This window comes from Cyphomyrmex costatus, unplaced genomic scaffold, assembly GCF_001594065.2.
Source record: "Cyphomyrmex costatus isolate MS0001 unplaced genomic scaffold, Ccosl1.0 scaffold72, whole genome shotgun sequence".
Lineage (NCBI taxonomy): Eukaryota > Metazoa > Arthropoda > Insecta > Hymenoptera > Formicidae > Cyphomyrmex > Cyphomyrmex costatus.
The window spans coordinates 425,579-442,640 of NW_017280289.1; the positions used below are offsets into that span (position 1 = coordinate 425,579).

General features: G+C 29.2%; 2 protein-coding genes across 3 annotated transcripts; one reads left to right on the forward strand and one right to left on the reverse strand.

Moving 5' to 3' along the window:
• Window positions 1-179: 179 nt before the first annotated feature.
• Window positions 180-2,115, reverse strand: geminin (geminin DNA replication inhibitor). 2 transcript variants are annotated; one of them, XM_018548415.1, is made up of 5 exons: window positions 1,922-2,115; window positions 875-993; window positions 620-747; window positions 346-524; window positions 180-264 (listed from the first exon to the last, which is right to left on the reverse strand). In XM_018548415.1, the coding sequence occupies exons 1-5, from the start codon at window positions 1,997-1,999 to the stop codon at window positions 205-207; spliced, it is 564 nt and encodes a 187-aa protein (XP_018403917.1). In that variant the 5' UTR covers window positions 2,000-2,115; the 3' UTR covers window positions 180-204. The 2 variants fall into 2 exon arrangements, with proteins under 2 accessions (XP_018403917.1, XP_018403916.1); XM_018548414.1 differs by having other exon boundaries at window positions 875-996.
• Window positions 2,116-4,123: 2,008 nt separating this feature from the next.
• On the forward strand, window positions 4,124-13,146 carry Cep290 (Centrosomal protein 290kDa). Its single transcript, XM_018548309.1, has 21 exons — window positions 4,124-4,303; window positions 4,494-4,649; window positions 4,712-4,847; window positions 4,931-5,067; window positions 5,156-5,394; window positions 5,472-5,604; window positions 6,032-6,222; window positions 6,308-6,449; window positions 6,584-6,821; window positions 7,056-7,221; window positions 7,529-8,866; window positions 8,948-9,245; window positions 9,503-10,641; window positions 10,782-10,980; window positions 11,126-11,346; window positions 11,433-11,580; window positions 11,643-12,041; window positions 12,119-12,285; window positions 12,373-12,577; window positions 12,666-12,923; window positions 13,011-13,146. Exons 1-21 carry the CDS (start codon window positions 4,124-4,126, stop codon window positions 13,083-13,085), a joined length of 6,165 nt encoding a protein of 2,054 aa, XP_018403811.1. The 3' UTR covers window positions 13,086-13,146.
• Window positions 13,147-17,062: the final 3,916 nt, after the last annotated feature.

The following is a 17,062-nucleotide window of genomic DNA, read 5'->3' on the forward strand; positions in this document are numbered from 1 at the left end:
CATATTTAAAATACATGTAGTTAATATTCTAGATTTATAAAAGTTTAGGATTTTTAAGTAAACTGTAAAAAAAAAAGCTCTACATATGTTGTAATAATTATATTCACATAGAGTTTTGTGAGTTTGGATGCATTCAACATTTTTATATAGAAAATTTTGAGTTTTTGATCGTACCTTTCTTATAATTAAAAAAAAACTTATAAATTAAAGGACACTGTCTTCCAATGAATTATTTATATCGTTTCTATCATCTTCCATCATGTCCTGCAATAAAATACATAACATAAAGTTATAAAATAGTAATTGATGCTGAATATAGTATCAATGTAACAGATATAATATTACTTGTAACACTTCAATAAGTGCTCTTGCTTCATCCAACATTTGATTATAAACATGATTTTCTTCTTTTAACTTTTCGATACATTTTGCAAATTCTTTATTTTCTTTTAAAGCATCCTTAAGAGCTATTCGTCTCTTTTCAGCTAGGACTTGCCAGTAATTTTCACTTGGACCAGCTATATCTGAAAAAAATGTTTTAATAAAAAACTGATATCCTTTAGGTATTATTTTTTAAAAATATACAGAAGGAAAGAAGAAATAGAATATATTACTTTACCTGTACATGTTAGATCCTCAGCATTAATTTCTCTATTTTCCTCCTTTATAGTTTGCACAGCTCTGTTGCTGGTTGTCACTTTTGTTTGATTTTTGGAAGTATCTTTTTTCATTTTTATAGGCACATTTCTAAAATATATATACATTTAACATCCAATTATATTTCTATAAAAACTTTTTGTTTTTTTAAATAATGATCTTGCAAGTCTTATAAAAAATCACCTTTTTTCCATGTATTCTAATTAGTCTAACTTACTTTTTTGATTTTACTTCTTTTGTTCGTTGAGTAGATTTGATCATTCTATCAGCACCAACCAAAGTTTCTTTATCAGTAGCTGAGGGCTGAAGTTCATGTAAGGACTTTCTAATTTTATCCTGCTAAAATAAAAGAAAGAAATGTGATACTCTAATTATTAAACTAATATAATTATAATATAATGTAGTAAATTATTTCATTAATTTTATTATACAAGTATTATAACTTGTGTTTAACTTACATAAATATACTTTTTTCTTAAACACATGTCTATAACATATTATATATATATTTTTTTTATGAAGAATATTATGTGTGTATGTATAATAATATATAGATAAATTTCTAATAAATCTATTATTATATTAAATAACAATTTTTCAATATAACATATAGTAATAAACAAAAATACAGTGAATTTATATATCAAATATTTTTTTATATTATAAATATACATTCTTAATGCAAAGTAAGATACAATCCAATTTTCTATGATAATATTATCTATATTCTATGTTAATAATCAATTGTATATATAAATATTGAACAGCTATTTTTATATTAATACAAAATTCAATAAACTGAAATTTTTACATTTAATCATAAATACATTTTTAATTATAAATTCGTACAATTTTTCGCTTAAATTTTTTTTCAATGGTTGCGTTCAGCAGAAAAAGCAACTTTGCAACTGTGTAGAATTCTTGAATATGATTGGTTTATACATTTAGATCTAATGAGGAAGTAAGGGCAAGACCAATCTATTAAAGAATTTTACAACAGTTGCAAAGCTGCTTTCTCTGCTGAACACAGCCATTGCATATCATAAATAGTAAATACGATTAAACATGAAATGACCTTCTGATCATGTGGGCACGTGCGTACTTAGAATATTATATACTCGAAAGTATAAATGTATTATAATAAAATATTATAATAATTCCGTATATTTTTCTCGTTCTCAATCGAATAAAAAATTATATGAAATCACACACATTGTAACATTTTTCTTGAGTTTCGCGCGAAAAGGGAAATAAACATACTAACCTCAGAAGAAACCGTTTCAGCACCAGTAACCAGTGATGCCATTTTCAACCCGCTTGTAGCACTCGACGGTAGAGCCATCTGGCGCAACTGGTAAGCTCTTACCACACCAAGGAAAGTTCTTCTTCTTTTTCCTTAAATAATGGCTCTCGCCTTCAAGCCTCCAAGCAATGAAATAGGAGGTCGATACGGCCAGATCACGTCTGTAAAGTAAACCGTACAAAAATATGAAAACGAACGGTGATGCAATGCCCGCGAAAATGGCGTTACTCGACCGGTTTCCGGGCTCCTGCGTCTACGGCGTCGTCACGTCGCAATAACGCGCGTCACAAGAGCCCTAGTCGTCGAAAAGTGCAAAATGACGAACAATCGAGACGAGCTCATCCGCAGACACGCATCTGTGTGACACAATGCACAGTCAAAGTCGTTTCAAAAATATACAATGGAAAGCACCCGAACCGAAACACGTCCGTCACCGTCACGATCGAATGGTTTGTCGGAACTCACAAGCAAAGCACAGCAAAGCACGTGCACAGTATACAGTAGCGCAACCGGCACCTTTGACGTTGTTTGATCTTGGTGAAGCCAAAATCGTAGCACGCATGCGCAAGTTGAGACATTACATACGGTAACGCCATCTGAACTTTTCTCTCACTTGCGCCAGAGAGAAACCTGAGAGAGGACGAGGACATGACGAAAAACAGCAAAATGCTGCCGCGCATTACTACCCTCTGAAGAAGTGGATGTAAACTACATGCAAGATCCACTATTATTAGGATAACGCATCTAATTTTCAAGAATGAAAATTATCTCTATTTTTCTTTGTAGCTGTGGCACAGCCAACCAGAAAAATAGCAGCAAATGAAAAAACAAGTACATATTCTACAAAAGCTACTTTTTTGCTAATTTTTTGCTGTATTCTCGACTTTTTTTATTCACCGTTTATGTCAAAAAATTCGACTCACATTATACACAAAAAAATTGTAACACCCCCAAGTGATTATTTTTCATTATTATGAAAAGTATAATAAAAATAGAGGGTTCAAACGAAAATAATGGGTGGACATACGTGGACAAACAGTGGACAAACGAAAGCAACAATGATTTTATCAAAATACGCATTTTAGAAGTACCGACATCTCAGAGCTGCTCTGTGAAGTCGACACACCGAAATGGCGAATTTTGATAAAATCATTATTGCATTCGTTTGTCCACCGTTTGTCCACGTATGTCCACCCATTATTTTCGTTTGTACCCTCTATTTTTATTATATTTTTCACAATAATGAAAAATAATCACTTGGGGGTGTTAGAATTTTTTTTGTGTATAATGTGAGTTAAATTTTTTGACATAAACGGTGAATAAAAAAAGTCGAGAATAAAATTAGCAAAAAAGTAGCCCTTGAAAATTATGTACTTTTTTTTTTCTTTTGCTGCTATTTTTCTGGGTGGCTGTGCCACAGCTACAAAGAAAAATAGCAGCAAATGAAAAAACAAGTACATATTCTTGAAAGGCTATTTTTTTGCTAATTTTTTGCTTTATTCTCGACTTTTTTTATTCACCGTTTATGTCAAAAAATTCGACCCACAGTTTGGCTGTGCTGACTCGCGTACAAGAGTAAAGTACATTAAAGCGATCAATTGCCGGGACCATATATATGTATATATAACTTATTTAAAATATAAACACGCGCAATATATTTTAACACATTTGTAAAAAAAATGGGTTTAATATACAACTTTAATGTTAATACTTTTAAGCTTAATAATAATAATAAACATCACGCTCATGGAAGTAAGCATACATATAATTGCAGAGAAGAATATTTTTTCTGATCCACATTTTATGTAGCGCGAATACGATTATACGAACCGCGAATATCTACTTACCATCAGTCTTGAAAAATAGATCCTAAGAATAGTGGATCTTGCATATAGTTTACATCCACTTCTTCAGAGGGCAGTAGTGCGTGGCAGCATTTTGCGGTTACAAGTTTTAGGCCGTCATGCCCTCTCTCAGGTTTCTCTCTAGCTCTAGTCTTCTTGACGAAGTGTGATGACAGTCGCTCTTTTCTTTCTGTTATGATGGATAAATGTTTGTAAACTGTAGCAAACGCCAAATCGAAGGAGAATGTTCAAGAAGTAGTATGTAGGTTAATGTAGATGAGGGTTGCATGATTCATTGCTTGATTGCTATCGCAAAAAAATGGTTCGAACCGACTGGGATCGGATATTATCCGTAAATGCTTCGTCTTTAACAGACGAAGAAATCGAAGATCTTTTTCCCGCGGTAGTCCGATGCGATGTGGACGAGATCGCTGACATACACGGTTTGCGGACACTCGTGAGACTGTCACAAGAAATGTTGACCTATAAAGATAATCAAGTACGGAAATTATTTCTTATTACATATTCGCGTTAAACGATTGATATATTGTAGCTTTATAAATATTATATGATGTTTTATGTATGATACTTATAATAGCTTAATATTTATTTTCATTCAAAAGAGATGTTCACAGAATTAAATTTTTTTCATTAATATATAGCGTTTACAATAATTTTATTAATATTAGGTTGAAGCTTTGCTTCTTGAATGTGGTGAATTAAAAGAAACAATAGCTTCATTACGTCCAGAGACTGCCAAACGAAAGACCAAAGATGATTTAAAGAGACATTCAGATGCACAAGGCAAAAGTGAAAAAGTTAAGACACTTATGGCTGAATTAGAGGTAAGTGTATTTATTAATAATAATAATAAATTTTCTTTATATATGTCTTTATTATTTTTTAGAATTTGGACAAAGAGAGTGAAAGTCTCAAGAAGCAGTTAACAACATTGAAAAATGAAATGGAGGATGCAACAGAAAAAATAGACGAAGTAACTGAAGAACTTCGTTTAGCACAAATAAAAAGTATAGAATACAAAGGTATCTATATGTGAATAATATATATTTTTTTTTATGAATTTGATGTTTTTTTTGGTAAATGCATAAATGCCATGTTATTACAGAAAAGATATTAAAATTGGAGCAAGAAAATGCAGCTTTGGTTATTCAAATTGAAGAATTAACAGCACAACAAGTAGATAGAGACAAATTGTTGGATGAATTTGGTATAGCTATTGATGCTAGAATATCTGAATGGAAGGTATTAAATCAATTTGGTATAATGTTTATAGAATTTTAGAATGTTTTTAGAAAATATATATATGAATTTATATTATTTATGTTATAAGGGCATATTAGATGAGAAAGACATGGAGATAACACGTTTGAAGGAAAGCTTATCACATTTTTTAATGCAGTCAATTACATCAGTAAAAGAAGAAAATAAAACACAGATTGTTCAGTTAAATGACGAAATAGTTCGTAGGGATGCGATTATATCTGAATTGCAAACTAAACTTTCTGAAGCAGTTGTTGAAATAAATGAGAGTGCTGCACTTATAGAAAAATTAAAAGGAGAAACGCACAAGTATGTAGTCTTTTCTATTTATCTTATTTGTAATATGTTTCTGATTTGTTTTTGAAAATTATTAATTTATTTTATAGGTCTGCAAAAAGTGATAAACGGAAAGAACAAAAAAATTTGTTGAAAAGAATACAAATTGCAAATGAAAAGATTTCTAATTTGGAAAACGCATTGTCACAAGCACAAGATGATGCCACGTCACAGAGTAGTAAAGTCAGACACATTTATATTTATATATTTAATTCATAAAAGACTATGTTAAAGAGTTATTGCCATTATTTTTTTAAATCTCTTATTTAAGAGTTGATTTATTCTGAAAAAGTTGAAAATATATACAAAATTTCTTATAAATTTTTTTATACTGTTTTTATAACTTTTCTTTTTAATATTAAATATTTTGTAATTTGAAAATCAAGTAATTAAAAAATAACTATATTTTATATGTATATAATGATTTAATCAAAATAGAATATTTAAAAAATATTTTTTTAATATTTAATATGTTTACATTAAGTCATTATTTAAAAAAAAACGTTTTAAAAACATTGCTGATTGGTAAGAATGACAATAATTTTTTAAAATATTGTATATATTTATTTGCTAAATAGTGTTAAATGATAAATTTGTATTTTTTATATAGTTATGCGAAGTATTATCTACACTAAAAGAATATGAAGATGGAAATCAGGCTTTAGCTAAGGCATTAAATGAAATTAAAGAATTAAGAATTAAAATTGATCAAAAGAATGAACATATTGAAGATTTAGCTAATGTTATTAATAAATTGGAGATGTTAAATTCATATCAAGAAATGGAGATCTTAACACTTAGGTAATATTTTCAAAAGTTTAAATTTAGGTATATCCCTTATGTCTGAAGAAAATAAATATAACACTATTTTTGCATGTTATAACAGAGAAAAATTAGGGATTCCAGAAAGTGAATCAATATCAATTAAAAGTGTTGTAGCGAAACGTAAAGAGGAATCAAAGAAAATGGAAGAGTTTATTCAGCAAAATAAAAATCTTATAGAGGAAAATTTAGAATTAAAATCAGATGTAAGATTATTTAATTGAAAGATTTAATTTATATAACTTGTGTATAAAATGTACATATACATATCTTTTCTGTTTGAGATATATAATTTGTGATATATACTAAAATTCTTGTTGCAAATTTTTACTTTTTATAGATAAGAATGTTAAAATATAAATTGAACAAGTCAGAGAAGTTAGATATTTCTAACAGTTTAGGTGATTCCAGTAATCAGTTTTTACATTCGACGAAATTAGTAGAAGCAGAAAATTTGCAAATATCTTCCAAAATTGATATTTCTGAAGTTAATCAAAATATTCAGATACTTATAGAAGAAAATGAGGCACTTAGAACGGGCATGCATGAGATTATGGACAGTATACGCAATCAAGATGGTGAATTTTCGCTAACTTTAACGGTACTTTTAGTATTGCACACGTTTCCATTTCTGACACTGTATTTTCTCCTGCGCTTTGTTTTTTTTTTATTTAATATGAAATAAAAAATCTCTGCTAAACCTATTTAATTTTTCTATTTAGTTTGGGTAGATTTATAGAGTCTTACTATTCTTGTATTCTTTTGATAGTGTCTTAAAGAAGAAACTAATATCTCTGCATTTTTCATTTTAGGTAAAAGTGAAGTGGAAATACAATCTAGTACATTGGAACGATTATTAGAAGCCTTAGACGTTAGGCATTTAGCTGGTTGGTACCATCCAGCTATGAGATTACAGGAACATCTTAATGTTGTACAGGGTAGTAACGCTGAATTAAGATCACAACTTAAAATGCTCAGGTATTTTTGTGTGTGTGTTACTATATTTTATATTATAAACATTGAGATATATTTCATTATTAAGATTCAAGATGCCATGAGCATCAAAATTGCTAGATAATTCAACTCGTGATATTGTTGTGGTAGTTCTGTGGAGTGGCGTTTCAAGACCAAAATTGTTCGGTGCGCGATTTAAAAAACTACATACGTAATATATAAATTCACACGGGATTATTATTAGCATCTAAGATCCAGCTCGACCGTTAAAGGCATTGAGATATATTTTGTTATTTTTATTATAATTTATAAAATATCATGTGATTTACAGAAAAGAATTGCAAAGGAAAGATAATATTTTACAAGATTTAGCAGCGAATAAAGATATAGATTTTGAAAAATTGTATGAGAAACATGGTGAAGATGAAGTGATAACAATGTATCTTGCCGAAATGAAAGCTTTACAAATGGCATATAAAAATGAAACAGAGGAATGGGAGAAGCAGAAAGATTTAATAATTCAAGAAAATAATGAGTTAAAAGATGAGATAGATGGTCTTAAAAAACAATTAGAAATTTATAAGAAAAATTGGCAAATTATTGAAGATGGAGATGACGAAGCTCAGAAAGCCTTTGCGACAAAAACGAAAGAATACGCAGATATTGCTAATGAAATAATAGTTAAGAACAGGAAGAATGCTAGTCTTCGACAATTACTTAACAAGGAAACTAATAGATTATATGAATATCAAAAAGAGATAATTAAAAAAGAGAGTGATTTTAACAGAACGCTTACTGAAGCAAATAAATATAGTAAAATGTTGCTATCAGAAATTTCACTTTTACAGAGTAATTTATATAATTCTGTGAGTTTAATAGTGCATAACGAATTGAAAGAAAAATATGGGGAATTGAATATACGCCATCATGTTTTGTTAGAAACTGTTATGGTATCTCCTAGTTCTAACGAAATATCATCTTTGAAATCAGAAATAGAGGCAATAAGATGGGAGAAGAATCAATTAATTGACGATTCGCGAAAAACAGATTACGAGAATAATGATAGTTTACAACAAAAATTGAAAGAGATAGAAGCCAAGGAATTAATTGGAAGACAGCGAGCTGATAAAATGGCTAGATTACTTGAAATATCACAAACGCAATTAACAAAGTATGAAGATAATGTTAAACAACTTTCTGTTTCTAATTCCGAATTGCAAGAGAGATTGATTGAGGTACACAAGGCATTGTCTCAAAAGATAACATTGCAAGAAATAATACAATCAGATGATAATCGCACACAGGAATTGCAAAATGAAAACAAGCAACTTTTTATAGAGAATAAAAATCTGAAAAAAATGCTACAAATTTCTGAAGAAGAAGCTCGATTACAATATTCGCTGAATTCGTTACAAACGTTGGAATTAGATAGTCTTAGGCATCAAATTTTAGATTTGCAAGCTGTGAGTGAAGACAAGGCCACTATCTCAAGACTTGATTTTGAACTTACGAGTAAAAAGATATCAGAAATGGAACTATCTACACAGAAAGCACGACTCGAAAATGAGTTATCCTGTGTACAAGAGGAGCTTAATACTTTAAAAAATAAATATGAGGAAATGCGTGGTTATGTACGAGATTATCGGAAACAATGTGATAATCGTTGCAAGTAAAATCATAAATTATTTTTAAACATTGCTTTATATATAAGAGAATATATTATGATATATACATATTATACATGTTACAGGTATTATGTAGATATTATATATTTTTTACAATGTCAATACGCAGGATCAACTTCTATAAGTACTTTGGAAAAAGTAATTACATTGGCTGCAAAATTAAAAATAGACCGTCAAAACATTGACGCAGAACTGCAAAACGCGAAAAAATGTCATGAAGATAATAAATATGAACAACAATATTTATCTGTTCGTCTTGAGATTGTAGAACGTCTAAAAGATATATTAGAACAACAAATTGGTGCTGGCAGTGTTCAAAACATAATGGAACATTATGCCGAAACTTCACAGCAAACTTTAAGTGTAAGTCTGAACGTCTTTACGAGTTAATGTAAAAAATTTAATAAAATTTGTTAAAACAATATTGAATGAAACAATAAATATATTTTGCATATATTTAAAATAACTATAATTTATAGGTTTCATAATGCATTTCGATCATCATACTGCTCGATTTAGACTAAATTTTTTTATATTTTACAAATTTTAATATTTACGTTGCCTCCAATTTAAATTTTTAGGTTTTTTTTTCTAACAAAATTATCCATTCTTTTACTTAGGACTTTAAATACAAAAGAAAAATAACTCATTTGGAGCATGAACTCCAAATTGCTAATAGTAAATTTAATGAATACGAGTCAGTAATAAATAGCATGGAACAAGATATGTTAAATAATCAGAGAGCTTGGTGTCCACAACAAGAACATCAAACTCGTATTACTATACCAAATTTTGAGACAAAATCCATTCAAGTAACAATGGAAACTCAAGTAGTCAGTGTCCAAACAGATCCCTACATTTGCTGCTTAAATAACAAAAATGGGGATACCCCCAAGGAAACCGAGAAGAAAACTGATGAGGAAATCGTAATTTTTAAAGATATTCCAAAACCTATTAAATCAAGTGAAACTACAGGAAAGACATTTCGAGAAGTAGGAAATAATACAGAAGAAAGTGCCAGTTCGACGATACTTAACGAGCAGTTGAATCAAGCATTGAAACTTGCATCGGAACGTTCCGCGATGCTTGTCAAGTGTGAATCACAATTAGCTGAATATAAATCAAAAGTAGATGCTCTGAATAAAGTAATTATGGAAAAAGATTTGCAGCATCAAGCAAAAGTAGATACTTTGAACAAAGCGATTGAGGAAAGAAACTTACAGTATGTAACAAAAGTTGACACTTTGAGTAAAACAATTGAAGAAAAAGATTCACACCTTGCTCAAAAGCAAAATGTACTTGACGAGTTAATGATTCAACCTCGAGTTACAAATATTGATTGTGCTGACAAGTTAGCTTTGAAGTCGACAATAAATAGTTTACAGAAATTAATTAATCAAAAAGAAGAAACTATCTTAAGATATCAAAAGTTATTAAAAGAAGACAGGGATGAGCACAGTCAGGCAGCATGTCGTTTTCAAGATGAGATTAAGAGTTTGCATGATCATATATTAGCTATGCAAAGTAAAATCCGAAAAAATGAAGATTCGGTTGTAACTGTAAAAAATGTTTTTGAAAAAACATCGACGTTTGATGAAACTACAGCAAGAAGCAGTGCTGTACAAGAAGAGGAAATTGCGAGGCTACATGAGAAAGTATCCACTTTTGAAGCAGAATTAAATATTAGTAAAGAACTGAGTGAACGTTGGCATCGATTAGCAGAAGAAAGACTGAAATATATGGATCGTATGAGAGAAAGGTATGATAACAATCTTGTTATTTTTTTTAAATTTAATTAAATTTATGTAGTTGAATTCTAAGTGATGATAAACGATTAATAACATAATAAACACGAGAACTAGCTTTTATGAGATACTAAAGATAATTTATGTTTCGCAGATTAGAGCAACAACATAAAAATGAATTAGATAGCTACCGGGGTGAATCAAATAAATGGCAGTCCGAGGCTGACGTACTTAGACAACAATTATCTGAGAATCGCATGTTACTCACAAAAGGAAATATTTCCCTGATGAAAGAGTTACAAGACAAAGATGACAAAATATACGAATTAACTCTTGCTTGTCAACAATTACAAGTGCGTAATTTTGTAAATTTATTAATTAAATTTTATTAATTTACTGTATTTATATTTAAATCCATTTATTTAGTATATTGAAATATAAATTTATTTAATAGAGATTTATCTATTGTATTATTCAATCTATTTATTTATTGCATAGAATGAAGTTGAATTAATAGAATCTGCAAATCGATCTCATCAAGTGACAATTCATACTCGAGGTGATATGAAGACACATGAATCCATGCACAATATTCACCGCGATCAAATACAACAACAAACTCAAATAGATGTTTTACGTCGACAGCTTCAGTCTTTAATAGAAAAAGAGAAAATGTATAAGAATGAAATAGCTGATTTAAAGCAACAACTTAGTCGCAGGTAAATTTATATACCAATTTTTTGAAGCACATATCTGACTTTTTAAATGTTATTTATATATTAAGAATATTTTATAATTATTCTAGATACATGGCAATAAAATCTCAGGAGAAAAAGACATCGCAACGTGAAATACAGCTTGAGCGCAAAGTAGCAACTTTGGAAGAAGAATTGCATAAAACAAAAACTCAATTAAATCGTGAATATTTGGCACAAGAAGCTAAAAGGGCTAAGGTATATGTGATTAAATACTGTTACTTTATATTATAATACTTAATATATTCCTCTTTTAATAGACTGCAGAAGAACTTTCTTTATGGGAGAAACAGAAAAAATGGCAACAAACGGCAGAAAAATTAAAAGAAAAGCTTAAAGAGAGGACTAATGAATATGAAAAATTACTTGCAAATCATGAAAAGCTGCGATCTGTTGTTTCATGTATGGAACGAGAAAAATGGCATTTGAAAAGTAAGCTTAAACTTGAAAGTGACACTGTATCTGGCATTTCATCAGGAAGACCGATTTCAAGTACGCTGCATAACACAGTGGAAGAACAACTAGAGAAAGAATGTCGGATATTGAGAGAACGTGTTAAGGAATTAACTGATCGCCTAGAAAAAGAAAGCAATGAACATTTGATGTTAGAAGTAGCGGAATTAAAACGGCATAATGCAGCTTTAGAAGCAGTTTCTCAGGTTAGCATACTCAATATACTTTATTTTTATTGTGAATGCATGATTTTTATCATGTTTCATTTGATATTATCTTACAGGGTAATACAAATGTAATTAGTCAGCTTGAGAAGTTAGAAATGACTAAAGATGTTCTTGAAAAAATGAATCTCAAGTTGGAAAGTGAAAACTTTGAGTTGCGACTTGAATTAGAAAGAGCGAATTCGGATACTCCAGGATTGCGAGAAAAAGTTGAACATTTGGAAAAGTATTATTTATATTGTATATTTTTATATGCTGTGCGAAAATAGATAGAGATAAATAATATATTATATTGTTATATATATTATTACAGGTACATCACATTATTGAAAGCAGAAAAATCTTCTGATTCCAGTCCTAGATCGTCAGAAAAAGAACTGCCAGAATCAAACAATAAAAAATCCACTTTTGAAATGGAAAAAACGATATTCACATTGAAGCGAATTATCGAGAAACTTCAGGCAGAAAATAAAAGATTGAAACTTAATTCCAAAAAAACTCATCTTCTAGTTAATAAAGTAAATTAATAAAAATTGTACAATCCTCTCTTTGATATTATATATTAGCTTTCTTTTTCTATATTTTTATGTATGTTATCAAATATAGGGGAAAAAAAATATTACTGAAGGAGATACTCTATTTCAAAGACAATATGAAGAATCTCAGAAGCGCGTAATAAGTTTAGAGGCAGATTTACGATTAGCTGAACAAAGAGTAGCTATGTTAGAAAAAGCTCACAAGGAAGATGACAATGGAGATTTCCGAATTTTAAAGCAACAGTTGATCCATAAATCTGAGCTTTTAAATAAAGTGAAACAATTGTTGACACGGGCTGCTAAAAATGAGAAGACTCTGCGGCAGCGTGTAAGAATTTAAATTATTTCATTATTTGAAAGGTAAATTCAGAAAATTATTTATGTTTAAATCTTGTTATTGTTATATTTTTATTAGGTGCAACAGCTAGAGTCAGAGCAAACCTTATCAGTAATTCCAGAGTATTATGTGACTCCACCTACACCACAATAATGAATATTTTTCAAACCAATCGTGGATTTACAATAAAAAAAATACACTTTTATTGAGGTACAAGCACACATATTTTTATTGATATTCTTTCAATTAAACATGTTTATGAAGCCTTGGCTTCATTTTCATATAATTGTGTTTTTTTATAATTAATAATTTTATAATAATTTCATATCACACATACATCAATTTTTGTACGTGCAGGTGCACGATGTTCATCACAAATATTGATACATAAAAAATATGATGTTCCAGAAATACTATTATCTTTTTTACTTATTTCATTTTATGCGTACAACAAAAAAGTAAATTATTATAAAATTGTTACAACTATTAAATGAATTTAGTTTTTCTGACCACAAGACGTTTTGAATGACTAGATGTCTTTATTTTTATATAATTAGTTACGTCAATTACACTTTCTGCGAATATTTCGAACTTTTTTTTTACATTAATCGTTATGAATTAAAACGGAATTTATAGTCATTTTTTAAATAGATATGAATGGTTTGTTCATATACGCATATATGTGCATAAATTAAAAAATTCCAATTTACTCCGCAAAACAAATATTTAAGGCCCGATTGTGTGCATCAACGTTATTTTGACTTTAAGCGAAACTCTCACTTTCTCTTTTTACTTTAAAATAGAAAATTGAATTTCTCTGTTATTATTTTAAAACCGAAAGATAGGGAAATATATAGAGAGATAGAGAAAGTTTTTAAAGTTAAAATAAAAGTGCATTTATACTGGTAACCGTATGCTATAATCTGTAAGAATCGACCAATCACAGAATTTCCAATCGAGTATTTTCTTATTCGATTGTAAGAAAAATGGTCGACTGTAATTAATTAATTCGTACAAATTGCGACATACGATTATGACTATTAGTGTTGGTGCAATCGGGCCTAAATAAATAGATCTGTCGCATTTTTTTGCACTCAACATCTTAGTTTTTTCTTTTTTCAACGCTTAAATATATATAATATATATTTATCTTATTTTAAATTGAAAAATTTTTGAAGATTTATGCAACGCGAGCAGACGTACTGCCAATACTGCCATGCCATCCAATCCATCCATTGGATCCATGATCCAATCGCAATCTCGAGCGTTTCGATACTTCGATAATCGAATGTTGCTGCCTTCTCGATCTCACAATTCGCGCCATTCGCATTCGCGGCAAATCACGTCTCGCGGGAAACATGGCGTAGTTATAACGGAATTGTGTCCAAATGGTCCTGTGTTTTTCGTGATCGTTTTTCGTGATACTCAAAAAACGATTGTTTTCGTCTAAAAGAAATTTCGCGCGTGAAGTTATCACAAATATTAAACTGCCGAATGTTTGTCGAAACGAATTAAACGTTACTGCACAATCGCTCTGCTGGCGTCTCGATTTCGGCTTCAACGATTCGCTTCTACAATGCTCTGCGCACTGAGAATAGATCGAGATTCTTATATATACTGCTAGCTGTCGTTTATTCGCCGAAACCAGAGTAAATAGTGCAACGGAAGCGTAATACGTGATTGTTATCAGGTATGCTATTCTGTAATGAGCTACGTTGCTATTTTTTGTGTTTTCGTTACAGTTGTATCAAAGATAATGTTTTTGAATCGCAGTTACATAAAAGAATTTTCAGTTAAGTTTATAATAAGCACGCTGTATAAAAAGTAAATCTACGCTTCTACGCAAGTACAAATTTAATTAAAAGGAATTTTTTATGATATTCATATGTGAAAGCTTGCACTGTTAAGTCTATAGTGTAAAATTTAATCTAAGAGTCGCCACTGCCCCTAATCAATATATTGTTATTTTAGATTAATAAACGATAATTAAATTTGACACTATATTGTATCAATTTAATACTATATAGTGTCAAATTAATACTGTATAGTGTATACCTAATATGTCAAATATAATCATTAATTGTTTTAGTATGAAATAACAATATAATGGAGTAGGAGTAATGGTGACGACTCACATTAAATTTGACTATAGATTATAGATTTAACTATAGATTTAACAGTATGCGATATCAATTCGTATATAATTTTTCTTATTTTTTATACTTCTGTCAAGTTTATTAAATAATAGTACGAATGGAATTATCTTATATAATAATTTTAATTGATGTAGGTAATTTACCTACATAATTAAATTATGCCTAACACAACACAGTTCTTCAAAAATATCCAAAGGACGTTCCGGGTATGTATTACAGAATTATTTAGAATGAATATTGATTAGAATTATTCGATTATTCAATTCTATATATTTCTATTATGTTTTATAAAAAAAATAATTTCGGAATCTATTTCGTAATAATTCCACAATACATGCCCTGAAGGCCTATGTCCCAAAGACATTCCCAGAATGTTTCAGAGTTTCAACTTATACCATGTGGAATTTGACTAAAATCTGAACCAGTAAACGTATTGCAACATTATACCATCGATTGCTATATAAGTTTTTTAATTAACACTGATGATTTCATTATTTAATTTTCCTTACAATTTTCCAAGCAATTGCCGATTTTTTAATCTAAATAACTGAATAGATTTTTGAGACAGTGAATTATGTAGCGGTGTTTTTTATGACTAAAAATCTCATATTTGAAGTAAAATAATATTTATATCTAATATAAGTATCTTTATGTAATAAAGATATTTATATCAGATATAAATATTATTTAATCTAATTGAGATTTATAAATATATATATTAATTAAAATATATGCTTGCTTATAGAGCTCAATATATCAATTTTTAGATTTTTAAGTTAACTTATTATACTTCTAAATAATAACAATAAAATCTACGAGATTACTGTGTATTAACATAATTTTGTAAATCGAAGCTTTATAAAAAATGTTTCGAGTCAATCCTTTTATTGTAAATAATCATTCACAATTCACTTTATAATACTAACAATATAACAATTGTTAAAAAAGAGAAAAACAGATATGTTGCAATAGTAATAGATTTATAAAATCCAAAACTTAAAATTAACAGTATTCGATATATTTTATGATTCATGGAAGATTAAATACTCAAAATTAGCTAATTAATATTTTTATAAAAAGATATTGATTTCCATTTATCGTTATCAATTTTAATAGTTTGCAATGTTGACAAATCTAGTTTAAAAAAATATTTTATTTATAAAATGTATTACATTACAAAATTATATTTTCATTCATACTTTTGAATTATATTTGGTTGCATATAGTGCGTGCCTTCACAACTTTTATGATGAAGATTGTAAATCTGTATTATTGATCACGATATATTTTAGCATATAATAATAATAATTTAAATAAAAATAATTTACGTTAAAATTCGCATTCCTATGATATATAATTTACGTAGCTTAATGTTATATAACGTGAAGATAAAAATAGAGGAGAAAACCGAGGAGTTCCTATCTCGATTTTGAGAATTAATAATCGTACTCTGCTGCTTGAAGGAAAGGACGAATGGAGTATTCGTCCTCACAATCTGGTATGTGCTTTCCCTTATACTTCAAGCAGAAGTCCGCGCACTTTTGTCCCATGAAATATATGCCGAACATCTTTTTGCATTGCGCGCAGTTTCGTATGCAAACACCTGTACAAAGCCAGTTTGTACAGATTAAAATGATATTTCGGCAACAATTTTTATATGATGATGTAATTGTAACGTTGACATTTACTTACCAATATTTCGTTCGGCATCAGTAGATACCGTAAAGCAGAGAACAACGAAAATCACGATAAACATGATTCGGTTTGATGAGCTTGGCATGACTGAAACAAATGTACGAGTTACCTCTTTACGCGAAAGGATTAACAATTGAACATTGAATATACGTTTAATTGTAATTATTGATATGTTAATATAAAAACAAGTAAAATTTTTGGTGAATAATTGTTTTGTGCTGATTAATGGAAATAGTACATCTAATTTACATGATGTATTTCGACTATTGATTAATATTA

Bases quoted from the DNA above. Each gene is read 5' to 3' on its own strand.
- geminin (XM_018548414.1), bottom strand. From the start codon at position 1,999: ATGGCTCTACCGTCGAGTGCTACAAGCGGGTTGAAAATGGCATCACTG. The intron at 525-619 runs GTAAAGTAATAT...CATTTTTTTCAG, and splicing joins TGAGGATCTAACATGTACAG to ATATAGCTGGTCCAAGTGAA. The intron at 265-345 runs GTAATATTATAT...ATTTTATTGCAG, and splicing joins CACTTATTGAAGTGTTACAA to GACATGATGGAAGATGATAG.
- Cep290 (XM_018548309.1), top strand. From the start codon at position 4,124: ATGGTTCGAACCGACTGGGATCGGATATTATCCGTAAATGCTTCGTCT. The intron at 7,222-7,528 runs GTATTTTTGTGT...TGTGATTTACAG, and splicing joins TCACAACTTAAAATGCTCAG to AAAAGAATTGCAAAGGAAAG. The intron at 12,286-12,372 runs GTATTATTTATA...ATATTATTACAG, and splicing joins AAAGTTGAACATTTGGAAAA to GTACATCACATTATTGAAAG.